The 25,067-nt window shown below is 67.9% G+C and overlaps 15 protein-coding genes across 15 annotated transcripts; 1 reads left to right on the top strand and 14 right to left on the bottom strand.

The window, feature by feature from the left end:
- Positions 1 to 20: 20 nt before the first annotated feature.
- Q8F55_008380 (uncharacterized protein) lies at positions 21 to 694 on the bottom strand (the record flags this gene model as incomplete). The annotated part of the gene is made up of 3 exons (XM_069356777.1): positions 21 to 445; positions 482 to 585; positions 627 to 694. The coding sequence occupies 3 exons, from the start codon at positions 692 to 694 to the stop codon at positions 21 to 23; spliced, it is 597 nt and encodes a 198-aa protein (XP_069206618.1).
- Positions 695 to 1,251: 557 nt separating this feature from the next.
- Positions 1,252 to 1,991, bottom strand: Q8F55_008379 (uncharacterized protein; the record flags this gene model as incomplete). The annotated part of the gene is made up of 3 exons (XM_069356776.1): positions 1,252 to 1,493; positions 1,776 to 1,888; positions 1,924 to 1,991. The coding sequence occupies 3 exons, from the start codon at positions 1,989 to 1,991 to the stop codon at positions 1,252 to 1,254; spliced, it is 423 nt and encodes a 140-aa protein (XP_069206617.1).
- A 447-nt stretch (positions 1,992 to 2,438) lies between these two features.
- Positions 2,439 to 3,590, bottom strand: Q8F55_008378 (uncharacterized protein; the record flags this gene model as incomplete). The annotated part of the gene is made up of 2 exons (XM_069356775.1): positions 2,439 to 3,183; positions 3,220 to 3,590. The coding sequence occupies 2 exons, from the start codon at positions 3,588 to 3,590 to the stop codon at positions 2,439 to 2,441; spliced, it is 1,116 nt and encodes a 371-aa protein (XP_069206616.1).
- A 582-nt stretch (positions 3,591 to 4,172) lies between these two features.
- Positions 4,173 to 4,916, bottom strand: Q8F55_008377 (uncharacterized protein; the record flags this gene model as incomplete). Its single annotated transcript, XM_069356774.1, has 2 exons — positions 4,173 to 4,746; positions 4,795 to 4,916. 2 exons carry the CDS (start codon positions 4,914 to 4,916, stop codon positions 4,173 to 4,175), a joined length of 696 nt encoding a protein of 231 aa, XP_069206615.1.
- A 735-nt stretch (positions 4,917 to 5,651) lies between these two features.
- On the bottom strand, positions 5,652 to 6,330 carry Q8F55_008376 (uncharacterized protein; the record flags this gene model as incomplete). Its single annotated transcript, XM_069356773.1, has 2 exons — positions 5,652 to 6,213; positions 6,248 to 6,330. The coding sequence occupies 2 exons, from the start codon at positions 6,328 to 6,330 to the stop codon at positions 5,652 to 5,654; spliced, it is 645 nt and encodes a 214-aa protein (XP_069206614.1).
- Positions 6,331 to 6,866: 536 nt separating this feature from the next.
- Q8F55_008375 (uncharacterized protein) lies at positions 6,867 to 7,361 on the bottom strand (the record flags this gene model as incomplete). The annotated part of the gene is made up of 2 exons (XM_069356772.1): positions 6,867 to 7,172; positions 7,209 to 7,361. 2 exons carry the CDS (start codon positions 7,359 to 7,361, stop codon positions 6,867 to 6,869), a joined length of 459 nt encoding a protein of 152 aa, XP_069206613.1.
- A 571-nt stretch (positions 7,362 to 7,932) lies between these two features.
- Q8F55_008374 (uncharacterized protein) lies at positions 7,933 to 8,919 on the bottom strand (the record flags this gene model as incomplete). The annotated part of the gene is made up of 1 exon (XM_069356771.1): positions 7,933 to 8,919. The coding sequence occupies one exon, from the start codon at positions 8,917 to 8,919 to the stop codon at positions 7,933 to 7,935; it is 987 nt and encodes a 328-aa protein (XP_069206612.1).
- A 319-nt stretch (positions 8,920 to 9,238) lies between these two features.
- On the bottom strand, positions 9,239 to 10,985 carry Q8F55_008373 (uncharacterized protein; the record flags this gene model as incomplete). The annotated part of the gene is made up of 3 exons (XM_069356770.1): positions 9,239 to 10,761; positions 10,809 to 10,903; positions 10,954 to 10,985. 3 exons carry the CDS (start codon positions 10,983 to 10,985, stop codon positions 9,239 to 9,241), a joined length of 1,650 nt encoding a protein of 549 aa, XP_069206611.1.
- Positions 10,986 to 12,620: 1,635 nt separating this feature from the next.
- On the bottom strand, positions 12,621 to 13,279 carry Q8F55_008372 (uncharacterized protein; the record flags this gene model as incomplete). The annotated part of the gene is made up of 2 exons (XM_069356769.1): positions 12,621 to 13,173; positions 13,218 to 13,279. The coding sequence occupies 2 exons, from the start codon at positions 13,277 to 13,279 to the stop codon at positions 12,621 to 12,623; spliced, it is 615 nt and encodes a 204-aa protein (XP_069206610.1).
- A 1,337-nt stretch (positions 13,280 to 14,616) lies between these two features.
- Positions 14,617 to 15,375, bottom strand: Q8F55_008371 (uncharacterized protein; the record flags this gene model as incomplete). Its single annotated transcript, XM_069356768.1, has 3 exons — positions 14,617 to 14,853; positions 14,945 to 15,278; positions 15,341 to 15,375. 3 exons carry the CDS (start codon positions 15,373 to 15,375, stop codon positions 14,617 to 14,619), a joined length of 606 nt encoding a protein of 201 aa, XP_069206609.1.
- Positions 15,376 to 16,237: 862 nt separating this feature from the next.
- Positions 16,238 to 17,017, bottom strand: Q8F55_008370 (uncharacterized protein; the record flags this gene model as incomplete). Its single annotated transcript, XM_069356767.1, has 2 exons — positions 16,238 to 16,724; positions 16,761 to 17,017. 2 exons carry the CDS (start codon positions 17,015 to 17,017, stop codon positions 16,238 to 16,240), a joined length of 744 nt encoding a protein of 247 aa, XP_069206608.1.
- Positions 17,018 to 17,879: 862 nt separating this feature from the next.
- On the bottom strand, positions 17,880 to 19,283 carry Q8F55_008369 (uncharacterized protein; the record flags this gene model as incomplete). Its single annotated transcript, XM_069356766.1, has 1 exon — positions 17,880 to 19,283. The coding sequence occupies one exon, from the start codon at positions 19,281 to 19,283 to the stop codon at positions 17,880 to 17,882; it is 1,404 nt and encodes a 467-aa protein (XP_069206607.1).
- A 1,305-nt stretch (positions 19,284 to 20,588) lies between these two features.
- Q8F55_008368 (uncharacterized protein) lies at positions 20,589 to 22,448 on the top strand (the record flags this gene model as incomplete). The annotated part of the gene is made up of 1 exon (XM_069356765.1): positions 20,589 to 22,448. The coding sequence occupies one exon, from the start codon at positions 20,589 to 20,591 to the stop codon at positions 22,446 to 22,448; it is 1,860 nt and encodes a 619-aa protein (XP_069206606.1).
- A 24-nt stretch (positions 22,449 to 22,472) lies between these two features.
- On the bottom strand, positions 22,473 to 23,418 carry Q8F55_008367 (uncharacterized protein; the record flags this gene model as incomplete). Its single annotated transcript, XM_069356764.1, has 3 exons — positions 22,473 to 22,960; positions 23,056 to 23,265; positions 23,301 to 23,418. 3 exons carry the CDS (start codon positions 23,416 to 23,418, stop codon positions 22,473 to 22,475), a joined length of 816 nt encoding a protein of 271 aa, XP_069206605.1.
- Positions 23,419 to 23,836: 418 nt separating this feature from the next.
- On the bottom strand, positions 23,837 to 24,768 carry Q8F55_008366 (uncharacterized protein; the record flags this gene model as incomplete). Its single annotated transcript, XM_069356763.1, has 2 exons — positions 23,837 to 24,497; positions 24,539 to 24,768. The coding sequence occupies 2 exons, from the start codon at positions 24,766 to 24,768 to the stop codon at positions 23,837 to 23,839; spliced, it is 891 nt and encodes a 296-aa protein (XP_069206604.1).
- Positions 24,769 to 25,067: the final 299 nt, after the last annotated feature.

Genomic DNA, 25,067 nt, shown 5'->3' with positions numbered 1-25,067 from the left:
CGTCGTCGCTGTCCCCACCCCTAGTGCTGCGCCACGGCCAGCGCCGCCTCGAGCTGGGCGATGCGCGCCTCTGCCGCGCTCAGCTGCGTCACGAGGTGGAAGTTTGCGCTCTCGGCGACGCCGAGGCGCACGAACAGGGCCTCGGGCCCGCCTCGGGGTGCAGCGCCGGGCGGGGGGCCAGGACGGCGCGTGTACGGCGGGGGAGGGGGCTCGGAGCCCGCGCCGGCGCTGGGGAGGCGCACGACGGCGGGCCGCATGGCGCGCACCATCTCAGCGTTGCGCGGCTGCTGCGCCTGTGTTTGCTGGGGTCGGCGCGCACGCCCGCTCAGCCGCCGCACGATCGAGCTGCTCTGCGGCGTCACGAGGAACTCGGCCACGTCGATGTCGGGCATGGTGTTGAACCGCTCGAGGTGGGCGCGCCCGGCGTCAATGTTGTCGCGGTGCTCTGGGACCTAGACGTTAGCTTTGCCACAGCGGCCACTTGCCTTATCGGCGAGCGAGTGCAGGTCGCGCGCGATCTGGCTCGGGGGTACACCCGCCTCGAGCCGCCGCTCGACGTAGTCTGCGATCAGGGCGCGGGCCGACCTGTTGCCAAGTGAGCCAAGACAGCCGCACACACCACCCACCTCCCGTTGGCGCCCGGGTCCATGCGGCCGAGCTTGCGCGCCGTGTACGAGGTGCTCATGACGGACATGGTGTGGTGGGTGTGGGAACCGGCGCGGGCAGTGATATAAGGCGGGAGGGGGCAGCGGCGCAGCCACGCAGTCGCAGTCGGGGGGAGCGACGTCGAGGGTGATGAGGTCGGTGATGATGTACCAGCCAGCGCTCGCAGCAAAACGTCACTCGGCATACGTTGCCGCTGGGTGCAGGCTCGCGATCTGGCCAGGCTCGACGGCGAGCGCGAGTGCAGGCTGGAGGGGTCTGCGAGTGGGCACAGGCGACAGGTGCATGCATATGTACATGCATGCGGCGGGTTATGGCACGACGACGCGCGCGGCAAGCGCGACTGGCTGCGGGTGTGGCGGTGCATTGTGGCTTCCCGGCGCCACTACATAGGTCGACCTGTCAGCTGCAAGTTGCCCGGCTGCTTGCTCAGCCCGCGGCTACATGCTGCGAGCGCAGTTGCGGAGCAGCCGGGCTGTGAGCAGGGACAGCGCTGCGTTGTATGCGAGCTCTAGTCGTGCATGTCGTCAGGTGATACAACCAGTCGTGCAGTTGGGCGATACAACCAATCTCCGGTCCGTCCATCCCCTATCCCGACAAAGACCGCGCCGCGCCAAGCACCCGCCGCCCCATCGGCGGCACCACGCTCGCCCTCTGCCTCCGCATAACCCCCTCAAGCTCGGCGCGCTCGCGCTCGCTCTTGTCCGCGCGGAGCTGGGTGCGCGCGACTTCGGCCTGCAGCGCGGCGAGCTGGGCGCGGAGGGAGCGGTTCGCCTCTTCGCTAGCAGCGAGGCGGAGGCGCAGGGCGGCCGCGTCGGCCTCGGCGCGCTCTGCGGCGTGGGCGGCGGCTGGGCGCTCGGCGCGGGCCAGGGCGCGGGCGTGCGCCGTGCTCGTGCCCCCTGGCGGCTGGTCGCCCCGCGCTGGCCTTAGTAGTGCCGGACTTGGCGCGGGCATGGCTGGCGACGGGCTGGTGGGAGGGGAGAGTGCCCAAGAGCACGACGAGCCCGAATCGGAGCTCGCGCGCGGGCTGAACCGCGCGTAGTGCTCCCTCCCCGCTTCGACGCAGTCGGCGTGTAGTGGCACCTATTGTCAGCGCCCGCGCCCGGCCCTACCCACCTTGGCCATCACCTCGGCCTGCAGCACGTCGAGGTCGTACTCGACGCGCGCGGACAGCCCGCACTCCATGTGCGCGTCGACGAAATCCGCGACGATGGTGCGGGCCAACCTGGAGCGTTAGAGGAGCCACGGGGACGCACCCACCGCCACTGGCCCGCGTCGAGCGCCTGCAGCCGCTCGACGGTCAACGAGGTGTGCGGGTAGCTTGCCATTGCGCGTTGTCGTGTATGCGCGTCGCTTTTTGCAGAGTGTGGGCGGCGCAGTTTGCTGTTGCACCGCGACTATATGCTGCTGCGGGTGGAGTTGTTTTGTTTGCCTCGGCAGGATGACGTCGTGCCGCGCGGGGTGGTGCGTGGGGCGGGGCGACTCGGCGCCGCGTCGTCTGCGACAAGACGTGGGCAGGCAGGTGCAGGAGCCGGGTGATGCAGTGGGGAGTAGTAGTCGCTCGGTGGCCAGCTACTCGATGCAAGACATAGTCAATGGGAAGGAGAGAACGGAATGCAGCAGTCGCCGACGCCGCCGCTGGCGTAAACAACAACACTCACTCACCCACCCGACGACTCCCTCTGACATGTCCCAACCGGCAGCCGACAGGCCCGGCATGCATAACGGCGGCTCCCCCTGGCGACAAAGGCCTGCGCCGGCTACATGTACAACTCCTACCTCCTTCCTGCGCGCCACCCGATCGACCACGTCGTGGGGCCCTCGCCCGCGGCGGCCGCGTCGCGCACGCCGCCCGGCCCGCTCCACGCCATGCTGCTGGCCTTGGGCGACGAGCCGAGCCGGCGCTCGATATCAGAGTATCGTCTCCTGTTGCCGAGCTCGGACGGGACAAGCTCGGGGTCGAGCAGCGCGAGCTCGTTGTGCAGCGCCACCGTCTTGGGCGACGCCGGCGGGTGGTGGTGCGACCCGCGCCGCGGCGTCGCGGGGGGCAGCGACACGGCCGGGCGCGACGGGTCGACGTAGGGCGCGGGCGGGGTGGGAGGTGCCGGCGGCGTGGGCGGCGCGGGCTGGGCCACTGGCGCGGGCGGGGGCACGCGCTGCCGCGGGAAGAAGGGCGCGAACGAGTGCCGGCGCGGCTTGGGCCCCGGGCCGGGGTACGGCGGCGGCGCGGCGGCTTGCGACGCCGGCGCCCACGCCCCCTTCTCCGGAAGAGGGGGCGGGGAATCTGCAGCGAGCAGCGGCGCCCACTTTGGCGCGGTCGTCGGCTCGCGGTGCACCAGCTCGCGGCGGGACGGGAACGACGGCCCGGCGACCGGCTCGGCGTCGAGCGGCGGCGTGAGCAGCGGGGGCGACGCCGGCGTCATGGGCGCGGAAATCTCGACCGGCTCAGCGACCGGCTCGTCGACAATCGGCGGGAGTGGCTGCTCCGGCTCGGGCTCGACCCACTCGGCGAAGAGTTTGCTGGCTGTCAGCGATGCGATGGGGCATCGCACTCACCGGTCGTTGAGCGCCGCGAGCTCGTCTGCATCGTCGACCGGGGAGAGCGCCGCCGTGTGCGAGTTTTGCCCTCCGTGCGAGTGCGCGCGGGGCAGCGGCAGCGGGAGGGGCAGCGACCAGCGCTTGCGGGGCCGCGGCGCGGCGGCGTCCTCCTCGTCCAAGGGCAGCGGCGCCCATCGCGGCTTGTCTCCCCCGTCGCTGAGGCCGGGCTCGGTCAGCCGCCGCTGCGCGTGCTGCGCCTGCCGCCGTCGCTGCTGCCGGCACAGCGTGTTGGTGCAGCCCGGGTCGGCGAGGCAGGGGGGTGTGGAGCTGCGGGGCGGAGGGGACCGGGGTGTCCACGGCGGCGTGCTGGTGCTCGCTCCAGCACTCATCGTGGGAAGAGGTCGCGGCTTGCTCGAGAGGCTGGAGGAGGCTGGACAGATCAATGGCAGTGCAATTGCTCGACGCGAGCTCGGCTGTTGAGGTGAAGCGCAATGCTCTGCTCGTCGTCGTCGTGTGACGCTCGTCGTACTCGCCGCCGTCGTCGTCGCTGCGGGATCGAGGGGGCACCCTCAAAGCAACGTGCAGTGATGTCACTGTCGCGGGTCGCGCGTGGGGCTGGGGGCTCGGGGTCGCGGTGCTGCTTGTGCTCGCGCCGAGGGGGAGAATGCAGATGCAAGAGGCGTAGATCGAGCAAGATCGCGTCGGTCGATTGTTGGCGCTCCCGATCTCGTCTTGTCCATGTGACTCGCGACTTTTGGGCCACCCGGCAAGCGGCCATCGACACCCGCCGGGTGGCAAACAACCGGCACTCGCCAACCCACCTCGTCATGACATGCATGCAGCTGCACCAGCACCCCGGCAACACGACGCAACACGTCACTCTTATGCATGGTACCAACAACAATGTACAACAGTAATAATAGTCCTTTTTTGATGAATGGTGGGTGGTGGCTTGGCGGGTGGCAACTCCTCTAAGCGGCAATCTGGCGCAGCGTCGGCGTGCCGGGCCCGGGTGTGCGCTCGGCGGCGGCGGCCACGCTCGCAGTGTACGACGACGCCTCCTCGGCAGCAGCGGCAGCACGCTCGCCCTCGACGAGGCGCGCCTCGAGGTCGCGCTTGGCGTCGACGGCCTCGGCCAGGCGGCGGGCGAGGCGCTCAGCGTCGGCGACAGAGTACGGGGGCGGTGCTGTGCTTCCCTCTGGCACGGCGGGCAGCTCCTCTGGCGGCGAGTAGGGCGGTGACGGGGCGCGCGGGATATCCTGTGCCGAGAAGACGAACGCCGGCGGGTGTTCTGTCGGCGCCGAGTGCGGGCTCTGCACGCTGCCGCGGCGGCTGAGCGGCATGTCGTACGCGACGAACGGCGGGAGGCTGGCGGCGCGGGGCGGCGCAATATCCAGGTCGTACATCTCCATTGCGCTGTCAAACGTGGTTTCGTGCGCCGGGAGCCGGGTGGCAAGCGTGCGCAGTCGGCGGAGCACGTCGGCGCGCCGCATGCCGGCCGCGAGCTTGGTGTCGACATAGTGCGCGACGACGACGAGGGCAAAGCTGCAAGGCGTCAGACCAGGCCCGGCGCCCCTCGGCACGACCACTCACACTGCGTCCGTCTGGCCGAGCGTCGTCTCGAGCGCGGCCATGACCTCTGTGCTCGTCTGGTTCGGGCCCGTCTCGGCGGCGTAGCGCGCGTACAGCGCGTCAAAGTCGAGATGTGATGCCATTGGGGTGGTGGGGAGTTGTGTGAAACGAGTGTAAGGTGTTGTTGAATGCTGTCGTCCCTCTGTCGCCTAATATCGCGCCATGCAATGCGATGGGTATGTGGAAGATGCTCGAGAACCGACTGACGAGTGCTTGCGATGCCGAGGTGGCCAGGCAGTAATATACTCTGGGCCGACAACAACATGGCTGTGAGGGCAGGGACTGGGGCGGGGTGGGTGCAGCGCCACCGAGACCGACAGCTAGGTCCAGGCGGGGTCGGCAGGTCAGCAGGGGCCAGGAGGGTCAGCAGGGCGGGGTGAGATGCACACCGCCTCGTTGGTCTGGAGCTGTGGGCCGTGGGCCGTGGGCCGTGGACGGTGGCGTGGGGTCACCTGGAGTGGGGAGACGAGGCAGAGGGGAGACGTCAGAGGAGTCGTTGCACCGCCACTCCTGGACTGGAATCGTCCTTTCCCCTGGACCCCTCTTGGCACTCCGGGAGCCACAGCACGCGGGCTTCCGGCCTCCCCTCGCCATTTCTGCTCCCCCCACCCATCCCACAGCCCACACAATGGACACGCCTGACCGCTCACCACGCGCCAAGCGCGGCCCGCACAGCCAAAATGCCCGGTGGCACCGGTCCCACCCCCGCCGCCGCCATCGCCACGCCGCCGCCGCCGCATCGCAATCTCCGTCTCCGCCCATAGCAGTGTTATACGCCGTCCCGACCGCTCCGCCATCTCCATATTGACTCCATATTGCTACATTCGCACAACGTGTCTCTCCCGCTCGTCGGCGCGCCCGACTCGGTCGTACCGCTCGTAATACGCCTCCCACTCATCCTCGCTGTCGTACCCGCCCGCCAGCGCGGCGGCCGCCTGCATCTCGCGCGCGTGCTCGTCGGCCAGCGGCCCGAGCCGCACCGCCAGCTCGTGCGGGCTCACGGCTGTCCCTCGCCGCTCGGTCGACGGGCGGGCGGGCAGGCGCTGCGCCGGTGCTGGCGCCGGGCCGGGCGCAGCAGCCGAGCCGCGGCGCACAAAGCCCGCCAGCGCGTGGTGGTGCGCGAGCGCGTGCTCGTCGCTCGTTGCGCGCCGCGGCGGCGCGGGCCAGGACGAGGACGCGTGCGGCGAGGTGGTCGACGCCGCGCGGGCGAGCCGCGCCCCCCCCTCCTCGAGCCCCAGGTCCGCGCTGACGCGCACAAACGCATCAGCGTACTCTGGCACGCTGGCCGCGAGCGCCAGCAGCTTGGCGCGGACCTCGGCGCGTGTCTTGCCCCTGGCCGCCTTGAGGCCGAGGTAGGCGTGCAGCACGGCGATGCGCGCGCTAGGTGTCAGCGGGTTCTTGGGACGGCGCTCACTCCTCCCCGCTGGCCGCGTGCAGCTCGGTGAGCGCCTGCTCGGCGCTCCAGATGACGTTGGACGGCCGCCGTCGTGTGCTCATGGTCGTGTGTGAGAGTCAGTCAGTCGGTCAGTCAGTCGCGCGAGCTCGCGCGGGCTATCACACTGCGTGCGCTGTACGCGTGACCCGCTGCTTAGACTCCAATTGAGCCCATGGCGACGACAACACGGCGATTTGCTCCACGGGGAGTAGATAGCGTGTTTCAGATGGCTCCCCACGGCGAGAGCCTGCGCGTTCCTGCTACATGTTGTGCTACTTGCTGCTGCTACATCTGATAGGCTGGGGCCTGGCTGCGACCTGGCAGAGGCCTTGGGGACGTACCGCTGCGCATCGGAGCCGAGCTGGGATACTCTCACGACCATGGCCGGCCGGGCAGAGCTGGCCGTCTCGCCAGCTGATGCAGTTGGAAGCACAGCGACGCCGTTCGGCCGCGTCGCGTCGTTGGCGCTGCCTGCCTCTGTCGTCGCTATTATACTCGCCAGACTGGTATGGAGACGAGACGGACCTCTCGCCGGCTGGGCTGAGCCCTCTCCCTCTCCCTCGCGTGCTCCGCACGCTCACTCGCTCGCTCGAGCACGCTACAACGTCGTCCCCCCCAACCTCGACGCAAGCCACTTATCTGCCCTCTCGTCCCACCCCTCCTCGACAGCCGGCGGCGCCTCGAGCCCATACTTGTCCCGCACGGCATCCAGCAGCGGCTTGTGCCTTGGCGCGTGCTGCTGCATCTGCGCGAGCTGGGCCGCGATCGCGCCCGGCGCAAACCCCATGCGCACCTTGCTGTCGATGTAGTAGTAGAGCACGGCGTGGGCGTACGGCTCGTTGTGGAGCGCGAGCGGGCGGTCGAGCGCCGACAGCGTGTCCAGCGTCGAGGGGTACGCACCGACCTGGCGTCAGCGAACTCGCACTGGCGACGGGCCCACCTCCTCGCGATACATTGCGATCAGCGCGTCGAGGCTCGTCCCCGCGTCGACATCCATCGGGTCGTGCTGCAGCTCGGGCGTGCGCCGGTCGGGCGGGAGGTTTGCGGCGCGGGGAGGATGGAGCGGTTGTGGATGTTGCTGCTTGTGGGGCATGGCGAATTGCACGGCGGGGTTTGGCGTCGGCGTCGGCTCGAGCTCGCTCACTGCGCCGAGTGGCCACTGGCAATGCAATGCAGAGAACAACAACGACGCTGGCCCAGCTCACATGATGCATGTGGGCTGACAGAGGCAGCCGCTGACCTCGCTCACTGCCCAGCTTCCCACTCCCATTCCACCATGACGACATTGTCGCCACCCAGTTTGAGCGGGCGAGCGGGCGAGCGGGCGAGCTCTTATCTCACGCCGACGCGGGGTGCGCCGCTAGCTAGCTCCGACGCCGAGTATGCGCCGAGTGGTAGCGGTGCTGGCGGCGACGGTGATGATGGCGCGCGCTGACAACGCACAACGCCCTCTCCCCCGTCAGCCTGTCTGCCGTTCCACTCCCTGTCGACGGCCGCACCGCGCTGTACCAACCATGCATGCATGCTGTAGTCTCTTGTCTTCTATGCCATATGCTGCTGCATCTCCGCCGTCTTGGATTCTCCTCTTGCTCTTCGTGGCCAGCCGGCCCATCGCCGCCAGCCACGTCGCTCCGCTCCGTGGCCGCTCCGTGGCCCGCCCGCGCCTATGCCAGCCGCTCGACCGACCCCACAATCAGGTCCCAGAACCGCTGCACGTCGAGCTGCATCGCCACGTCGGCGTTCTTGTCCTTGCCCTTGGCCTGGTCGAGCAGGTACACGCTCGTCGCGCCAGCCGTGAACTCGCCCCTTGTCTCGACGTCGACGTGCGTGCGCACAACCGTCGCCACGGCGCGGTCGATCGCGATCGCCACCGTCACGGGGTCGTGCAGCGGCGCGGCAGGCATGCCCTGCACCTCGGCGTACGTCTTGCAGAAGAAGCGGAGCAGCTGGACGCCGAACGCGGCCGTCGCATTGTCGACAGCCTCGACGCGCGCAATCACCTCGTCGGTAACCAGCGCCTGGTGCGTGACGTTCAGCCCGACCATCGTGAGCTTGATGCCCAGCCCGCCGGCGGCCTCGCTCCGCGCCGCCTTGAAGACCACCTCGGCCGCCTCGGGGTCGGCCCAGGCGTTGAACTCGGCGTACGGGGTCACGTTGCCGCGGTCGACGGCGCCGCCCATCCAGATGATCTCACGGATGGCCGGCACGACGTCTGGCCGGGCCGCGAGCAGCGCGGCGATGTTGGTCAACGGCCCGGTCGGGATGAGCGTCACGGGGGACTCTGAGGCGAGCAGCGTGTCGGCCATGAGGTCGACGGCGGAGCGGGGGTCGAGGGGCACGCCCGTGGGCTCGGGCAACGTCGCGGGCCCGCCGAGCGCGTTGGCGCCGTGGATGTCTGCCGCGGGCTTGGCCGCGCGCGAGAGCGGCTGTGAGGCGCCAGCGGCGACGGGCACGTTGTGCACGCCCGCGACGCTGAGCGCGATGCGCGCGTTCAGCGTCGTGTGCTCGAGCGTCCCGTTGCCCGCGACCGTCGTGACGGCGCGCACGTCGAGCGCCGGGTTGCCGGCCGCGAGCCAGATGGCGAAGACGTCGTCGTGGCCCGGGTCGCAGTCGATGATGACGGGCGTGGGTGGGGGGGATGTTGGGGCCATGGTGGTGGGATGGAGTGTGGTGTCGAGGTCGACGTGTGTGCTTTTGTGGGGTCGGTCGGATCTCGCCGACAACGACCTCGCCTGTTCACCCACTCGGCCGGCCGCCGTCCTACTTACCAGCCTCGTCACTGACATCGTCCCGACCTCTGACAGCTAACTGCGGGGCTTTAGCGCGAGCAGCCCGACCACGCTGGCCCCCACGAGCGCTGGAAGCGACACCGCTGCCCCCGCGCTGCCCCTAACCCAACCCCCCCCCTTGCTCATTAATCTCGTGACATGGACCCAAGTCGTACTATATACATACAGCCCCAGCCGCCCCCTACTCGGGCAGCTCAAAGCTCAGCCGCAGCGGCGTAAACGCCGGGAGCGGCGAGAACGCGCGCAGCGCCCGGTCGTCTTCGTCGTCGCTGTCGTCGCTGCTGCTGTGCCCAATCGACAGGGCCGGCGTGCCCGCGGCGCCCGCGTCGGACGGCACGCCGCTGCCGCGCGTCGTGAGGCGATCGCTCGCGACGGTGCGCGTCGTGAGGCGATCGCTCGCGACGGTGCGCGTCGTGAGGCGCGAGTTGCGCGCGCTCCGCCTGTCCGGGAGCGCCGCTGGCGGCGGCGGCGGCGGAGGAGGCATCGCACTGGCCCGCGAGCCGGCCGCCGCGCCCCACGGCACAGCCGTCGGGCTCGACGCCGCCGGCCCCCAGCGTCCCAGCTGAAACCCGCCGGCCGGGAGCGGCGGGGGCGGCGGCATGGTGCTCAGGATATCGCTGATGCGCGAGCTCAGGTGCTTGCTGTCTGTCGTTCCTGCGCTGGCCCGCGCGCTCGCACTCGGCGGCAGCGACGGCAGCGTCTTGCGCTTCGGGCTCGGGCTGCCCATTGTCGTCGCGCTCTTCCTGCTCGCCACGCTCTTCCGGCTCTCGCCGTCGGCGCTCGAATCCGTCTCAAACACCGAGTACTGGCGCACGGCCGAGGCGATGGGCTGCGCCGACAGCCGCTTGTCGAGCTCGCGCGCGGCAGATTCGGGCTGGAGCGAGCCGCGCGCCGAGCCGGGGGCGGTGCGCCACGAATCCCGCGCGCTGTCGGTCGATCCGCGCGGCGTCGAGCCCTCCGCCGTGAGGAAGTGGGCGCGCGGCGGCTTCTCGAGGAACACGTCGTCGTCGTCCTCGCCGTCGACGCTCACGTGGAGCGCGCTCCCGCCGTCGACCTCGGCCTCGGTCAGAACCTCGGTGCGGTCCGCGCCGAGCTTGTGCAGCTTGTGCGGCGTCGACGGCAGCGTGCGCGTGCCGGCCGTCCACGCGCCGGTGTGGAAACTGACGACGCTGCCAAAGCTCCGGATCGTGTCGGCTTCCGACTTGCGCGGGCCGCCGGCTCCGCCGCCGCCGTCGATAAAGCTCAAGGGCGCCGAGATGCGAGGCCGCGCGGGGACAGACAGCAGGCGGTACGAGTAGATGCCGTAGGCCGTGAGCCAGACAGCGTAGAGCAGCAGGAAGACGGACGCGGCGATGCAGAGGTTGGTGTCGCGCTTCCAGAGCGGCTCGCACGTCTTTTGCAGGTCGAGCGTGAACGACGAAGGCACCTTGTGCGTCGCCATCCACTGCAGCCCGCAGTTATGGACGATAAAAGTCTTGTTGGCGTACCGTCTCACAATGTTGATGATGGCGAGGGGAAGCGTGAGGGGGACAGCGGCCGACGCGAGGGCAAGGCAGACGACTGGGCGGCGCACCCGCGCGCTCTGCCGCGCCTTGAGGCCAAACCACCCCACGCCGAGCCCGGCGAGCGCGAGCCCGATAAGGAAGATGGCCACGGGCGTGCTCCAGTTCTTGTACGCCCGCGACTCGAACATGCGATATGTGTCTGCTCGTCAGCCACGCCCCCGCGCCGCGCCGCCACGCCACACCCACCCCAGTCGCTCGCATGGTTGGTCCAGTACGCCTCTGCAAAGCCAAAGACGAGGACGACGAAGGCCGCAAGCAGCGTCAGGACGGGAGCGGCAATGCTGCGGGCGGGCGTCAGCCATTTTCCTGCGCCACCACGACGACTACTCACCTCGCTCCCGCCGGCGCAGCTGGTATTCTCATCTCTGGTCGTCGCAGTCGCAGTGTTGATGGATCGAGGCGCCGCATTCGAGAGAGCAAAGAGTCAAAGTGTAAACCGTGCTGCTCGATGCATGTTGTGCGGCGGCGAGGCGAGGCGAGGGGGCCTGGCCCGCCCGTGAGATCGTAAGCAGCCAGCTGTTGTTGTCAAGGTGCTGGAGGCGGCCGGTCGAGCAGACAGGCAGGCAGCAGGCCCCCTGGGACCTGAGGTCCCGTCCGATGCAACATATCGGGGCGTGTTTGATCCCTCATTCCTGGCCTCAAGCTCGACGGGCACGCACTGCGCGTACGCGCCGCGACGCGTCGGCCTCGGCGCGGCGTCGATGCAAGCGAAGAGCTGACGCCGATGATACATGCACGCGAGTTGCACGCCTGCCGAACATTGCAGTGGCGTCGAGGATGATAGACTCGAGAAGGCGGAACTGCCGCGGCGCGACATGAAACCCGCGACCGACCTCTTTTTTTCCCTCTCGCGTCCCGCTGCCCTCTCGCTCTCGCCATCGCGTCGCCCAGAGAGCCGAGCCTGCCCAGGCCGCCAGCCGACACGCAGGAATCACGCTACCAACTCGTGGTCATGACTCATCCCACGGGGCGGGCCGTCGCCTTGTTTTGTGTGTCAGCATTGCAGGCGGCTGGCAGGCCCAGTAAACAGTGACACCATGCATGGAGGCGAAGCGGGGGCCACGGTGGAGCTTGGCTATGCAGTGTGACTGTGGCGGCTACTCTGCAGCGCTGCCAGTTGCGTCTCCTCGACCGCCTCCGCCCTGGCCTGGACTTGCCCAGCTTGAGCCACGCGCCGAACACGATGCAGGAGGAACATGGTCGCGGGCATGCCTGCCCACACGATGCCGAAGAACACGGGCCATGCCGGCCCACCACCGATGAGGCCGCATACAACTCGGGTCAGCGATAAATGCCCCGGACCCACAATCAAGCAGTCGGCGCTCCTTGCCGCCCCAGCTACCGCCACCAGCATGCTGCATGTGAGCGAGAGCGCCGAGGTTGCGATCGCCCACGGCACTCAGCAGCCTGAACATATGAACAACACCGGTGCCAAAGCCGAGCGGCCCCTCATGCAGGCCAGGTGCAGCCCACAGCCAGATTTGATGTCGCCTGGTCGAGCCACTCGACCAGGCGCAGCTCTCCCAGTCTGTCCGGTTGACCCGAGGACATGGAATCGAGTCCCAGTCTGCCCGGTTCACTCGAGGACAGTGCATCGAATCGAAGCCTGTCTGTACGGTCACCCGAGGACATGCTTTTTGTGTGGGCTCGGAGACGTGTGTGTGTGTGGCGGTTTGTGCCAGTCCACAGCCACTCTTAGTTCCACTGTCACTCTCTCCGATAGCCCGCACGCCCGAGCACTCGTCATTGAGCATGGTGGCTGCGGCAGCGGTTCCGAGCGCCGTCATGGTGAGAGCTGGGGAGTGTACAGGACAACGCTCGGATCCAGCCGCCGCGTAACGAGGCCCAGCCTTAGAGCGACATGAGCGGCAGCTCGCGCATGCACTCCTGTGCCCCCTCACCCTCATGAGCACATGAGCACATCGGTGCGACGATACACAATCCATGCATCACTATCATCTGGGGGGCAACTGGCGCAAGCGGCGTCAAGCAGCGATCTCAGGCGCCATACGGCTTGTTGGCGTACTGGGGCGGCTGCTGGGGCAGCTGCTCCGGGGACGCCTGGGGCGGATAGCCCTTGACCGACTGGGGGGCGGCATAGAACTCCTGGGGCTGCTGAGGCTGCTCACCGCCGATAGGGGTGTAGCTTCGCTGGGGGGCGTACGAGGGTCGGGTAGCGTAGTTGGGCTGGGAGTAGGAGGACCCGGCGTCGTGTACCACAAAGACGGCATAGACGATGATGGAGATGATCGTGGAGATGGACAAAGCCAAGGCCGCGGCGGCGATCGAGATGCCGAGGCGGATGATGGTGACCACGAGCGTCACCCACTTGAGGACCTGGTACGTCTTGGCCTGGCACGGGTAGTGGGCGCGGCGCGCGTACTTGATTGTCGAGACCGAAGCCGTGATGGCAATGCCCAAAGTGTACAGGTCGAACAGGAGCCCGATGGCGAGGCCTATCATCTGGTACATGGTAATGGCGATGGCAAACCCGAAGCAGTCCAGCGCGCAGCAGAGGAGCGCAAACGCGGCGAGGATGGTGGTGATGGTGCTGTGGCGGTCAGTCTGGTGCTGCTCGTGGCGGCTGGGACTCACGGGTGCCCGCACTTGTCCATGCAGGACAGCTTGCGGCCTTCTTTGTTGTAAACTGGTGCCATGGTTGTTGATTGTGTCTCTGCATGTCCAGACGCCCACACGAGCCTCCTTATATATCTGCCATGGCGATTCCCACCAGGTCAACAGACACAGAGGGAACAGCTCCAGGATGGCGATGGCGGTGAAGGGCGGTTCCCCCAGGACCCCACACTAGACCCTCGCGTTGCAGCAGTGAAACGGTAGGAACCAAGAGCCTGGACGACGCGCCACAGGCTATCCTCTGTGTCAGAATGGCCCAAAGGTGATGTGCGGAGGGGACGAGGCGGCTGTTGTCAAGTGCCACCGGCTTGCGTGCCCCAGTTCCCTGTGCAGGAGCCGTGCCGCCGTGCTGCCGCGCCGCCGAGCCGCCGAGACTCGCCTGCACCGCCCAAGGACAGAAATGAAGCGCCGTGAAAGCCGGCGCGGCGATGGGCGGAGACTCCTGGCGGCCCGGAGGGTCCAGGTGGGCACCGGCACGACCGGCGCGGCACGAGCGCCGAGGGTAGAGGCGGCTGCATTCTTTCCCGCGTTGTTTGCGTCCAACATGCAACACGAGGAACGTTTGGGACAGGGGCGGTGTGGGATGCTTGCTGCTTGGTGCTACTGCCTCTGCGGTTCATGCTTCACTGAAATAGGCGTCGCACTTGAAATCAGAAACATGGCGACCGATCAGTCGTCGTGGTTGCCCGGGTCGAGGTCGCGACGGGCCAGACCAAGTACACTTGGCGCGTCAGCCTCAGCCGCCTGTTACCTCTGACGCGTCGGTTTCCCACCAGCACCGCACAGCGCAAGCTGTCCTCCACACCACATGGCATCACCTCTGCAACTAGTCGGCGACCGCCGCATCACGCACCGCATCGCTGCTTGGGCCATACTTGTCCCGTGCAGCCTTGGGAGCAGGTGGGACGCGTGGCTGACGTACATACGCGCCGAGGATGTCGCTGAACATGATCGACGCGTAGCAATGCCACCGATGAACGCCCCGGGCGGTGATTCGTCAGCATGGTCGCCGAGCCGCGATCACGAGCAGCGCCCCGAGGAACGGGTGGAGGATGAGCGCGATGATGGCTTGCTATCCGCGACGGGGCAGCGCCGCCTCGCCCGTACACCCACTCTCGCCACCACTCCTATCGCTGTTGTATCGATCGTTGCCCACTGTGAGAATGAGAGCAACGCTGTCATGCACAGCCGCGATAACGGATCCCGGATCAAACCCGACGGGTGGCATGATCGGAAAGACAACAGCGCGTTGCATTCCTTGACGTCGTCAATAGACACGATGGATAAGTGCCCAGCCAAGTTGAGCACGACCATGCATTCCTGTCCTGTGACACATCCCGCCGAGCCAACAGCCCCCCGCTCACCGCCCATACGGCTGGTAGTACTGCTGCTGCTGCTGGGGGGGTTGCGGCGCATACCCCTGCACCGGTGGCGCGTACCCCTGCACCGGGGCAGCGTACTGGATCTGCTGGGGCTGCTGCGCGCCGACGACGGCGTACGAGTGCGGGTCGTAGGGCTTTGGCGCGGCGGCAGCGTACCCGCCCGCGCCCATGGGGCCCATGTGCGTCGTGAGCCCGGCCGTCGCCTCGAAGTTGGGCTGCGCGGGCCGGCTGGCGCGGATCGCCATCAAGCGGTAGATGTAGAACCAGTATGCCTGCGGGTCAGCGGGGCCGGCGCCTGCTACTCACGCAGTAGGCCAGGCCGAAGATGATGCCGAGGATGGACGCGACGGTGAGCAGCAGCGCGGTGGAGGTGTTGGCAAGCACGAGGCGGATCATGGCGCCGCACAGCGCCGCCCACTTGAGCACGCCGTACACCCTCCCCTTGAGGGGGTAGCGCGCGCGCAGGCTGTACGCGATTGTCGACCAGGACGCGACCACGCCAATGCCGAGCATGTACAGGTCGAGCATGAGCCCGATGCCGTAGATTGCCTGCGTGGACGCGTAGGCGGACACGGCGATCGCGAACCCGTCCAGCACGACACCGACGAGCGCGAGGAACGCGAGGATGGTCGTGATGGTGCTGCGCGTCAGCTGGGTCGAGGCGAGGCCGCTCACGGGTGCCCGCCCTTGTCCATGCAGGACATCTTGCGTGCCGGGTTGACGTTGTACTCTGCCATGGTGTGCTCTGGTGGGTTGCAGGCCGGGTACCCATCCGGCCTTCCTTTTATCATGTACTCGGCCTGTCGGCTGCTTGCTGCCGATCCCCACGACTTGCAGCAGCTCGATGCCGACGGCATCGACCGGCCACTAGGGCAGCTCGTCATGGCCCCGCCAGTAGGCGGCCGTTGGAGCACAGCGCACAGCGTGCACGGCCTTGAGCGAACCTTGAGCGCGGAACGCTGGGCGGTGTCTAACAATGGCCCGAAGACCGGCTCAGATGACCCAGTAATGCCACTTGCTGCGCACGAGCCGAGCCTGCCGAAGTGAGCCTGGCCACTCCAGCGCGCTCCCGCACACCGCCCAAGGACAGGAATGCAGCGCTCTCCAGCCCGGCCATGGGCGGAACGGCTGAGTCCTAGTCCTGGGTCAGGTGGGCAGCACCGGCACGCACGGCACGAGCACTGAGGGTGGGTGTGGCGGCTGTCGCGACTGCGGGCACGCCTGGCCGCTGTCCGCCATCCACCGAGGAATATTCTCCGGCGCGTTGTTTGCATCACTGATACAACACGACACACGTTTGCGGTGTACGGTGCATCTACACCGCCTCTGTGCTTCATCTTCATGCTTCAACGAGATTGACGGTGCACACAGTGTATCTTGGAAACGAGGCAGATCGCCGCGTTGTAGGCTCATGTACACCGATGCTGCACGAGCTGCATCGAAGGCTGCGCTGACGCCACGCCGACGCCGCGGCGAGCCAGACTGCCCACATTCTCACTAGCGCCGCTTGGCTCGCTGCCTGCTCGGCTCCAGCCTACCGCCACAAACCCAACTGCACGAGACGCAAGACGCAAGCAAGTCCATACCACAGTACCAACTCTACTTCTCAAAGCCGGGGGAAACCGCGCCAGCCGCGGCGTTCTGGTCCTGGGCCACCTTGCGCTTGTAGAGCAGGAAGAAGACATACGTGACGTAGCCGGGGAGGAGGATGGCGAAGACGATGGACACGTAGCCGATGCCTCCGAGACCCTTGACGACGTTGACGATGGCGAGGATGAAGACGATGAGGCCGAGGATGGGGAAGACGATGCGGCCAATGTTGTACACGACCGCGCGGAGCGGGATCGTCTGGCGCACGGCGTAGAAGATGGTCGCGACCGCCGCGAGGATGGCAAACGCCGCGAGGAAGATGTAAATGACGAGCGCGACGATGGACACGGCCTTGCCCGTGGCGATGACGCCGCTAATGTCGGCGCTGTAGTAGTAGAGGGAGATGACGTCGTCGAGCGTGGCCCACTGCGAGAACGCGACGCCCGAGAGGATGATGAGCACGACGTAGAGCACGGCCGCGAGCGTCGTGAACAGGCTGGGTGTGAGCTGGTGCCACAAGACAAGTACTCACGGGTGGATGACCTTGTCGACCGTGGGGAGCTCGCGTACGCTGGCGCCGGCAGGCTGGAACACGGGCGCGCCAGCGGGCGCGAACACAGGCGCGGCGCCGGCAGCTGGGGCGGCGAACGCGGGCTGGGGGTAGGCCGCCTGGGCGGTAACGGGCGCGGCGTAGACCTGCTGGACCTGCTGAGCCGGCGGGGCAGCGGTGAACTGCTGCGCGGGGGCGGCGTACGGCGCCGCGGCGTAGGGGGCCTGCTGCTGGGACATTGTTGCGGTTGTGGGTGAGGTGGGGAATGGCAGCGCTCAGCTGGCGGCTTTTATCCCAGCAATCGTGACTCCAGCCCAGCCGCCACCAGCAGCCGCGTTTGCAAGAGAGCACGACAGTCCTAGGGGTGGGCGCCACTCGCCTCGTCCCATCCTCCTCGCGCAGGGCGAGATCGGTCGGATTGAGGATTGGGTTTCGCGTCAGCGCCAGTGCCCGCGCTGCCTGCTGGCGTGCTGCTTGCCCAGCTGCCGAGCCAAGAGGGTGCACGGCAGTGCGCGCCAGTGCAGGTGCACGGCCTCGCACCGCACCCACCGCACCGGGTGACCTCGTGAAACAGTGGCTGCAGGAATGGAGCGCAGCAAGCAGCCCAGCCCAGCCCAGCCTGGCTCACTCGGAGGTTGCGGGCCGTGGCGCCAGGGGCCGCGCTCCAGATAGCGGGCTCATGGCCGCTGGGGCCAAACGGCAGGCAGTGCTAATTACTCCAGGTGCTCGATACAGCCTCGGGCTTGGCATCTCGATCTCGCTCGGCCTGGCTGGTCCGAGACGCGACGCGGTGCGCGGAAAGAACGTGCCTATGTGCCTGCCTAGGCAAAAGAAACAACTGCAATTTTGGTCGGTCTTGGATTCGGCGCTCCATTCATGTACTAACGGACCGCCGCTTCCGGAGTCACGGCTGCCGACACCTCATCAACATCTTGCTGCATGCAATACCCCCTCCAGGTGACGACTACTATGAAATTAAAAGGCCAATGTAAGAGCCAATGCGGTAGGTAAGGGTTGAATGTGACCTGGCCGCGGACAAGCGACCAGTTCTATGCTCGTCTACGGGGTGGTGGACCAGCCACGCACCCGTGTCTAGCTGCACTACGCCTGGTCGACACGGCGGCGGCGGACAAGGAACTTGCCCGGGCCGGAGACGCCGCGGCGCTGTACCGAGGGCTGCGCGCACGGCGAGGTCGTGGGCGACGGCGTGGTGTGGGTGCTAGACTCGGCGGGGGCCGACGACGAGGCGGAAGTGGACCCGGGGTCAGAGTGCGAAGACGATACAGGTGTCGATGTTGATGACGCCGGCGTTGAGGTCGGCGATGGGGTCGTTGAAGGCGTCGGCGACGGAGTGGTTGAGGACGCCGAGGTGTGAGTTGCGGACGACGAGGTCGGCTCTGAGTGAGTGGACGGGGAAGCCGAGGACGCTTCGGTTGACGAAGAGGAGTGGGGCTCGGTGGTCGAGGACGAGTGGGCCGGCTCTGACGAGCTTGACGCGGAAGAGGAGCTAGGCACGACGGAGGAGCTTGGCTCGGTGGACGAGCTCGACGCGGTGGTTGAAGACGGGGCCGGCGTGGTCGTTGGCTCGGCCGTCGACGTCGTAGTCGTCGGCTCCACGGACGACGACGAGAGCGTGGCCGAGGTGGTAGGTTCTGTGGAGGAGGACGAGGACGAAGGCGAGGGCGAGGCCGACGACGACGACACCGAGCTGGTTGGTGCCACGGACGACGAGGACGGCTCCGGGCCGCCCCCAATCGCCTTACACACGCCGATGACATCCGACAGGTTGTCCGAGTTGATGAGCACGTCCGGGCCAGGGTTGGGGAACCGCAGGTCCGTGTTCTGCAGCGTCGAGCAGCCGTTGCCGACATTCGCGATGAAGTTTGCGGGGCGGGCGGAGAACGGCGTGCCACGCTTGACCACCTCGCCATTGCCGTACACCGGGTCACGCTTCGAGACCGGCTCAGCGCCCTCCCCGATACGGCGCTTGCGGTGTCCGCCAGCCCCGGTAATCGTAACCGCCGCGCAGTTCATGTACATCTCGCGGTTGCCGATATTGTTGAACCACGTCCAGGCGAAGACGGCGTCGCCGGTGGGCGCGTCGGCCGGGATCTTAAAGTCAAAGTTGCCACTGCCAAACACGGGGCAGTTGCCGATGATGCTCTGGACGACAGTGTACGTCTTGCCGCCGTCGTAGCTCAGCGAGGCCTGGCACGACCCGCCGCCGTGGAACGCCGAGCCGACGATGGTAAAGTTGTACGCACCGCCCTGGGCGAACGAGGCCACGACCGTGCCCTCGGACGTGCCCAGTACATGGTTGTACCCCTTGCACGGGTAGTTTGAGCCGTCTGGTTCGAGCGGGTTGGTCATCGACCAGTCGATGTTGGCGCTGAGCGTGTGCGGGTTGAACTTTGAGCGGAAGGGCGGGGGGTACTGCATCTCCATGTGCGCGAGGGCGGGGAGGGCGAGGGACGACGCTGCCAGCAGCGCGAGGAGGGTGACCATTGTGGAAGCTGTTGGCGGGGGTTAGTAATCGCTCGGAGAGTCGTCAAGGTCGTAGAGGATTAGAGGAGGAGGGGAGGGGGAGGGGGTCGTAACGTCGAGGCCGGCTCGAATGGTGACTGGTGATTCTTCCAGAGAATCGTGGGTGAGGAGAAGAGACGAGGGGGAGAGGAAAAGATGCAGATGTATGGGGGTGGTGGTGGTGCAGCTGCGTGCTACTGCCCACCCCACCAGGGTGTTGGTCACCAGTGGCCACTCGTGTTCATTGCTCGCTGGCCGCTGGGCGCTGGCGCACACTGGCCGCATTCCCCGACCACCCCCAGCGCCAACATGAACTCCTCAGGCATTAAGGAGCCCGCGTCCTATTCTATGAGATGGCGAGATGGGTTTAGGCCAATGGCCGTGGTGAGTCTGCGCCATTGGCGCGGCGCCCACTCAGGAAAAAAAAGTCAGTCACGCTGACGGGGAGCCGCGGGGGGCCGGGGGCAGCGGCGAGCGCGGCGGCGACTTGGCGCAGCATGCATGGTGCCAGGACTGTGGGCGCTGCAGACCCTGCGCCGCTCTTCTATTGTCTTCGATGCTCGTGCTTTTGTCTTCGACTCGCGATGCACAACCGCGCACGTCCACGCGCGTACATTACACGCTGCTATCTCTGGATCAGCAGCCCGCGAGTTGGGCGACCCGGCATCTGCTGCCAAACCTTGCTGCGTCGTTGCCGTCAGCACACGCACGACGCCCAGTTCCTGTCGATTGGCATGTTCCAGTGACGCAAACATGCTTGATGGCGGGCAGGTGTGTGCGGCTCCAGGCAACCGGGCGGCCAGCAGCCCGTGAGGCCATAATTAAACGGGAGGGGCGGTGGGCAGGATCTGTATACTCGGGCATGCGCGCACGACGCTCAGGACGCTGCATGCATGTGTGAGGTGTGTCGCACGACGACGCTGGTATGTTTGTGCTGGGTCGAGGGTGCCAGCCATCTCGGGGCGTGGCTTACGTCAAGGCAGCCGACCACGGGCGCTGGAATCCAAGCTGCTGGATCCAGCATGCTGGCTCGTCCATGCACGTCGAGTCGGACGCAGCGACGCTGCTGACCGCCCTGCGCTGTGTACATAGTCGGCCAGCATCCACTGCGCCGACAGCGGCCACCCCCGGCCCCGCACCCCGCTGCCGAACGATGCCGAGTTGGCCGAGTGCCGTCTTGGCCGCGGGTCGTCGGCACCAACACCGGCCCGATGGGTCGCTCATTCTCGGCCCCACAGCCGCTGTTATAACCCCCCACTCTGCCATGTCTCTCGAAACTCAGACACGATGACAGTCTCGCCCTGCCAAAGCAGCTGCAGCACGCCCTGCGCCGACCCCGCGTCGTCGTGCCGCCCAAACCAGGACGCCTCAATACCACGCGGGCCGACCCCGCCCCCGACCACCCCGCACACCCTCGTCGGCGGGCACGCGGCCGGCCCCCTCCTCCTCTCCGACACGCCCCTCTCGTTCTGGGGCGGCGTCGACGCGGCGAGCGGCACCGTCATCGACCAGACGCACCCGCTCGTCGGAGCCAGCCTCGGCGGCGCAGTCCTCGCCATCCCGCGCGGCCGCGGCTCGTGCTCCGGCTCCCTCGTCCTCCTCGAGCTCGTCGTCGCCGGGCGCGCGCCGGCCGCCCTGGTACTCCAGGACGCTGACCAGATCCTCGCGCTCGGCGCGATTGTCGCCGACGCCATCTTCTCGCGGAGGATCCCCGTGATCGTGCTGGGCAGTCGGTTCGCCAGCCTCCCTGCCTCCGGAGACGTCGAGATCGACGACGCGCGCCTCGTCGTGCGGAGTACCGGCGGTAGCCCGCGCCGCGTCGTGGCCCCCCTCGCGCCGTGCCTTGACACGCTCCGCCTCAGCGCCGCCGACGACGCGCTGCTCGCCGGCGCGCGCGGCCCCGGCGTCGCCCAGGCCATGGCCATCAACCGGTCCGTCGCCGCACTGTACGGCGCCGAGGCGTTTGTCGACATCACGCAGGTGCACCTCGACGGCGTGTTCTACACCGGGCCCGCCGGGCTCCGCGTGGTCCAGCACTTTGCCGCCCTCGGCGCGCGCGTCGCAGTCCCGACCACGCTCAACGCGCTCAGCGTCGACCTCGACAACTGGCGCGCCCTCGGCATTGACGCCACCCTCGGGCTCGAGAGCACCAAGCTCGCTGAGGCCTACCTCGCCATGGGGGCCAACGAGAAGAGCATGACGTGCGCGCCCTACCTCCTCCCCTCGGCGCCGGCCCTCGGCGACCAGGTGGCGTGGGGCGAGTCCAACGCCGTCGTCTTCGCCAACTCGGTCCTCGGGGCCCGCACGCAAAAGTACCCCGACCTCCTGGACCTGTGCATCGCGCTGACGGGGAGGGCGCCGCTCGCCGGGGTCCACGTCGAGGCGAACCGCGCGCCGACGCTCGCGCTGCGCCTCGCGCCCGCCCTCGCCGCAGTCGACGACCCCCTCCTCTACCCACTGCTGGGCTACTTCCTGGGCCAGGCGGCGGGGACGCGCGTGCCGATAGTGTACGGCCTCGAGGCGCGCCACCCCGCCCCGTCCGACCTCAAGGCGCTCGCCGCGGCCTTCGGCACGACGTCGTCCTCGCCCATGTTCCACGTCGAGGGCGTGACGCCGGAGGCGCCGCGCGGCCGCTTCCCCGAGCCGAGCGGTGCCGCGCTCATCACCCCCGCCGACCTGCTCGGCGCGTGGCGCACGCTCAACGCCGGCGCGAGCGGCCGCACTCCGGTCAGCGTGGTCGCGCTCGGCAACCCGCACCTCGCGCTCGACGAGTTCGAGCAGCTCGCAGCGCTGGTGGAGGGCAAGACGCGCGGCGGCCCCCGCGTGCTCATCACCGCCGGGCGCGCCATCACGGCCCAGGCTGAGGACGCGGGCTACACCGCGCCGCTGGAGGGCTTCGGCGCAGAGATCATCCACGACATGTGCTGGTGCTTTGTGCCGCGCGCCGGCGAGTCGGGCATCGTAAAGACCGACGACACGCACCTCGTCACAAACTCGGCCAAGTATGCCCACTACGGCCCCGGCATAGTCGGCCGGCCCGTCCTCCTCACCAACCTCGCAGCGTGTGTCGACGCCGCAGTCGCCGGCACCGTCGACGTGCGACCACCCCCATGGCTCGGCGCGGCGGCGGTCGAGGTCCAGCCCTAGCACACTGTACACTATGCATTGCATCTACAACTTTGCCTCCTTTGCCTTCTTCGACTTTGCCTTTTGCGCGTCAAAGAACTTTTGCAGGTACTCCTTATGCTCGTCCGACCCGAGCGTGGCGTTGAGCACGGCCATCTCCTTTGCGTTGACGTCGTGTAGGTGCTTGCGGACCTCTGGCGAGCGGATCAGGCTCTTGGACGTGGTGATGGAAGCCGGCGACAGGCCCTCGAGCTGCTGCGCGACCTTTTCGACCACCGACTCCTGGATGCCGTCCTTGGGCAGGATCTCGCGGAACAGGCCCGTGTACTCGAGCTCCTTGGCCGGGATCGTCTGCGACAGCTGCAGCAGGCGCGTCGTCATCGAGGGGCCGAAGATGGGCGGGAAGGTGACGGAAGAGCAGGCCTCGACGTTGATGCCGATGCGCGAGAAGGGCGTGGTGAACGTGGCCTCGGGGGCGGCGTAGATGAGGTCGAAGTAGGGCAGCGTGGTGACGGCGACGCCAAAGGCCGGGCCTGGGGTGTGAGCGCAAGTCTGCGTGCGAGGGTGATGGGAGGCGAGAGAGCGGCCCACCGCCCCTCACCCCCTCACCACCACCTCTCCCCCTCACCCTGGATGGCCGTCGCAGCGAGCTTGGGGAAATCAATCAGCGTCGAGATGTACTCCCTCGCACCGAGCAGGCCCGGTGAATCCGGCGCCAGGCGGTCCGGGCCGGCGAGCACGGCGCCAGACGAGAAGAAGCGCCCGTTGGCAGTCACGACGACGGCCTTGATGTCCTTGTCGTCGCGGGCAAAGTGCAGGCCGTCAACGAGGTCGCGATCTGGTGTGAGTATTGTGCGCGCCAATGCTGCTTACACTTCTTCACCGTCATGCTGTTGAGGTTCTCGGGCGTGTTGAGGCGCAGCTCGAGCACGCCGGCGCGGTGGACGGTCGCGAGGACCTCTGTGAGCTTTGGGAGGCGGGCGGCGGCCATTGCGATGGGGCGGGGTGGGGTGCGGGGCGGGGGGAGGGGGTGCGGGGCTCTGTCTGGGGCTGGCTGCGCTGCTCTTAAGGCGCTGTGATGAACGGCAAGACGGCAAGACGGATGGGGACGAGGTCGACGACGACGAGAGTGCGATGATGTGATGGCGAGTTTCGTCGGCCCGCACAATAAGCGGACATTGACGCTCCGGTGCCGGGTCGCCGACACCGAGGCCGCACCGAGGGCATCGGCGACAGCGGCGGCGGGGACGACGGCCGCGGCGCAGCGCGGGGATGGATACGGCGCATGCACAGAGCCGAGTGCATGGGGTCGAGGCGATGTGACTGACGACTCACCCTAGGAGCAACCTTCCCAGCCCCCCCTCCCCCACCCAGCCTGCGGCCACTTCATCCTGCATCGGTGTACAACACTACCACGCCGCGTCCTTGCCCAGCCCCTGCTCAATCGCCTTGTCGATGCCCTGCGCCAGCGTGCGCGGCACCACGCCCTCAGGCGCGAAGCGGTTCGGCGCCGTCCAGTTCCCATTGCCCCAGTGCGTCCTCCAGCCCGCGCCGAGGCCGGGGCCGGGGCCGCGGGCGACGGCGGCAGCGACGTCGGCGTCAGTGTACTCGGACACGGCGGGGGCCTTGCCGTGCTTGGTCTGCAGGGCGGCGGCCAGCTCGGCGCCGGTGAACTCGGCCTCGGCGACCGTGTACTTTGCCTCGAGCTTGTCGAGGGTCACGATCTGCGCGACCGCCGCGCCGATGTACGGCAGCGACGAGAAGGAGAAGGTGCTCTCGAGCGCCTTGCCGTACAGATGGAGGGTGTTGTCGACCGCGTTGACGCCGAAGCCGCCGAAGAAGCTGTCCTCGAACAGGCCGTTCCGGATGGTCGTCACGGGCAGGCCGAGCTCGACGGCCTTGTTGCGCAGCGCGGCCTTGCTGACAATGTACTGCTTGGCCGGGTCGACCTCCTCCGCGGCGGTCCAGTTGGCCGTGAACCACGAGGGGATGTAGGCGGTGAGCGCGGGGGTGAGGGTGGAGAGCGCGCGGAGGAACGGCTCGCCAGCGGCGGTTCCGGGGGTCGACACGCTGTGGGTCAGCACGCCGTCGTGAGCCCGAAGTCCACTTACACCAACACCTCGACACCGCTCAGCGCCGAGTGGATCTCCCCCTCGGACGCGCTGCCGGGGTCAAGCACGCGCTTCTCGACGCCGGCCGGGACGGCCGACACGTCCGAGCTGGCGCGGTGGAGCACGACGAGGCGCAGGTTGCCGGCGGCGTGGGCGGCGGCGAGCGCCGTGAGGAGGTTGGCCCCGAGGGTGCCAGTTGCGCCTAGGAGGGCGACGGTGCGGGCTGGCATTGCGGTGGAGATGGGGGGTGCCAAAGGCCGAGCGCTGCCTATGTACTCGCCGCTGTCGGGCTGCTTACTCTATCGTCGTCGATGTCTCCGCCATCGCGGCTGCGGCGGCTCGATAACGCGATGTTGCCAATTCTTCCCCAACGGACACGCCGTCGCCGCGCTGACTCCGGCTTCCTGCCTGGATATCAGTCCGGGGGCCGGGGATGCAGGCGGAGGGCTCGAGGGCGGCGGCGGCTCCTCGCGGGGAAGGAAGCGCTCGCTTGCGCTGCCAGCAGCATGCATACGGCTGTCATCGTCTC

Source organism: Vanrija albida, assembly GCF_041260175.1.
Source record: "Vanrija albida strain AlHP1 chromosome Unknown contig_6, whole genome shotgun sequence".
Taxonomy (NCBI): domain Eukaryota; kingdom Fungi; phylum Basidiomycota; class Tremellomycetes; order Trichosporonales; family Trichosporonaceae; genus Vanrija; species Vanrija albida.
Note: the sequence above shows the minus strand (reverse complement) of the source record. Positions and strands in the feature narration are given on the sequence as shown.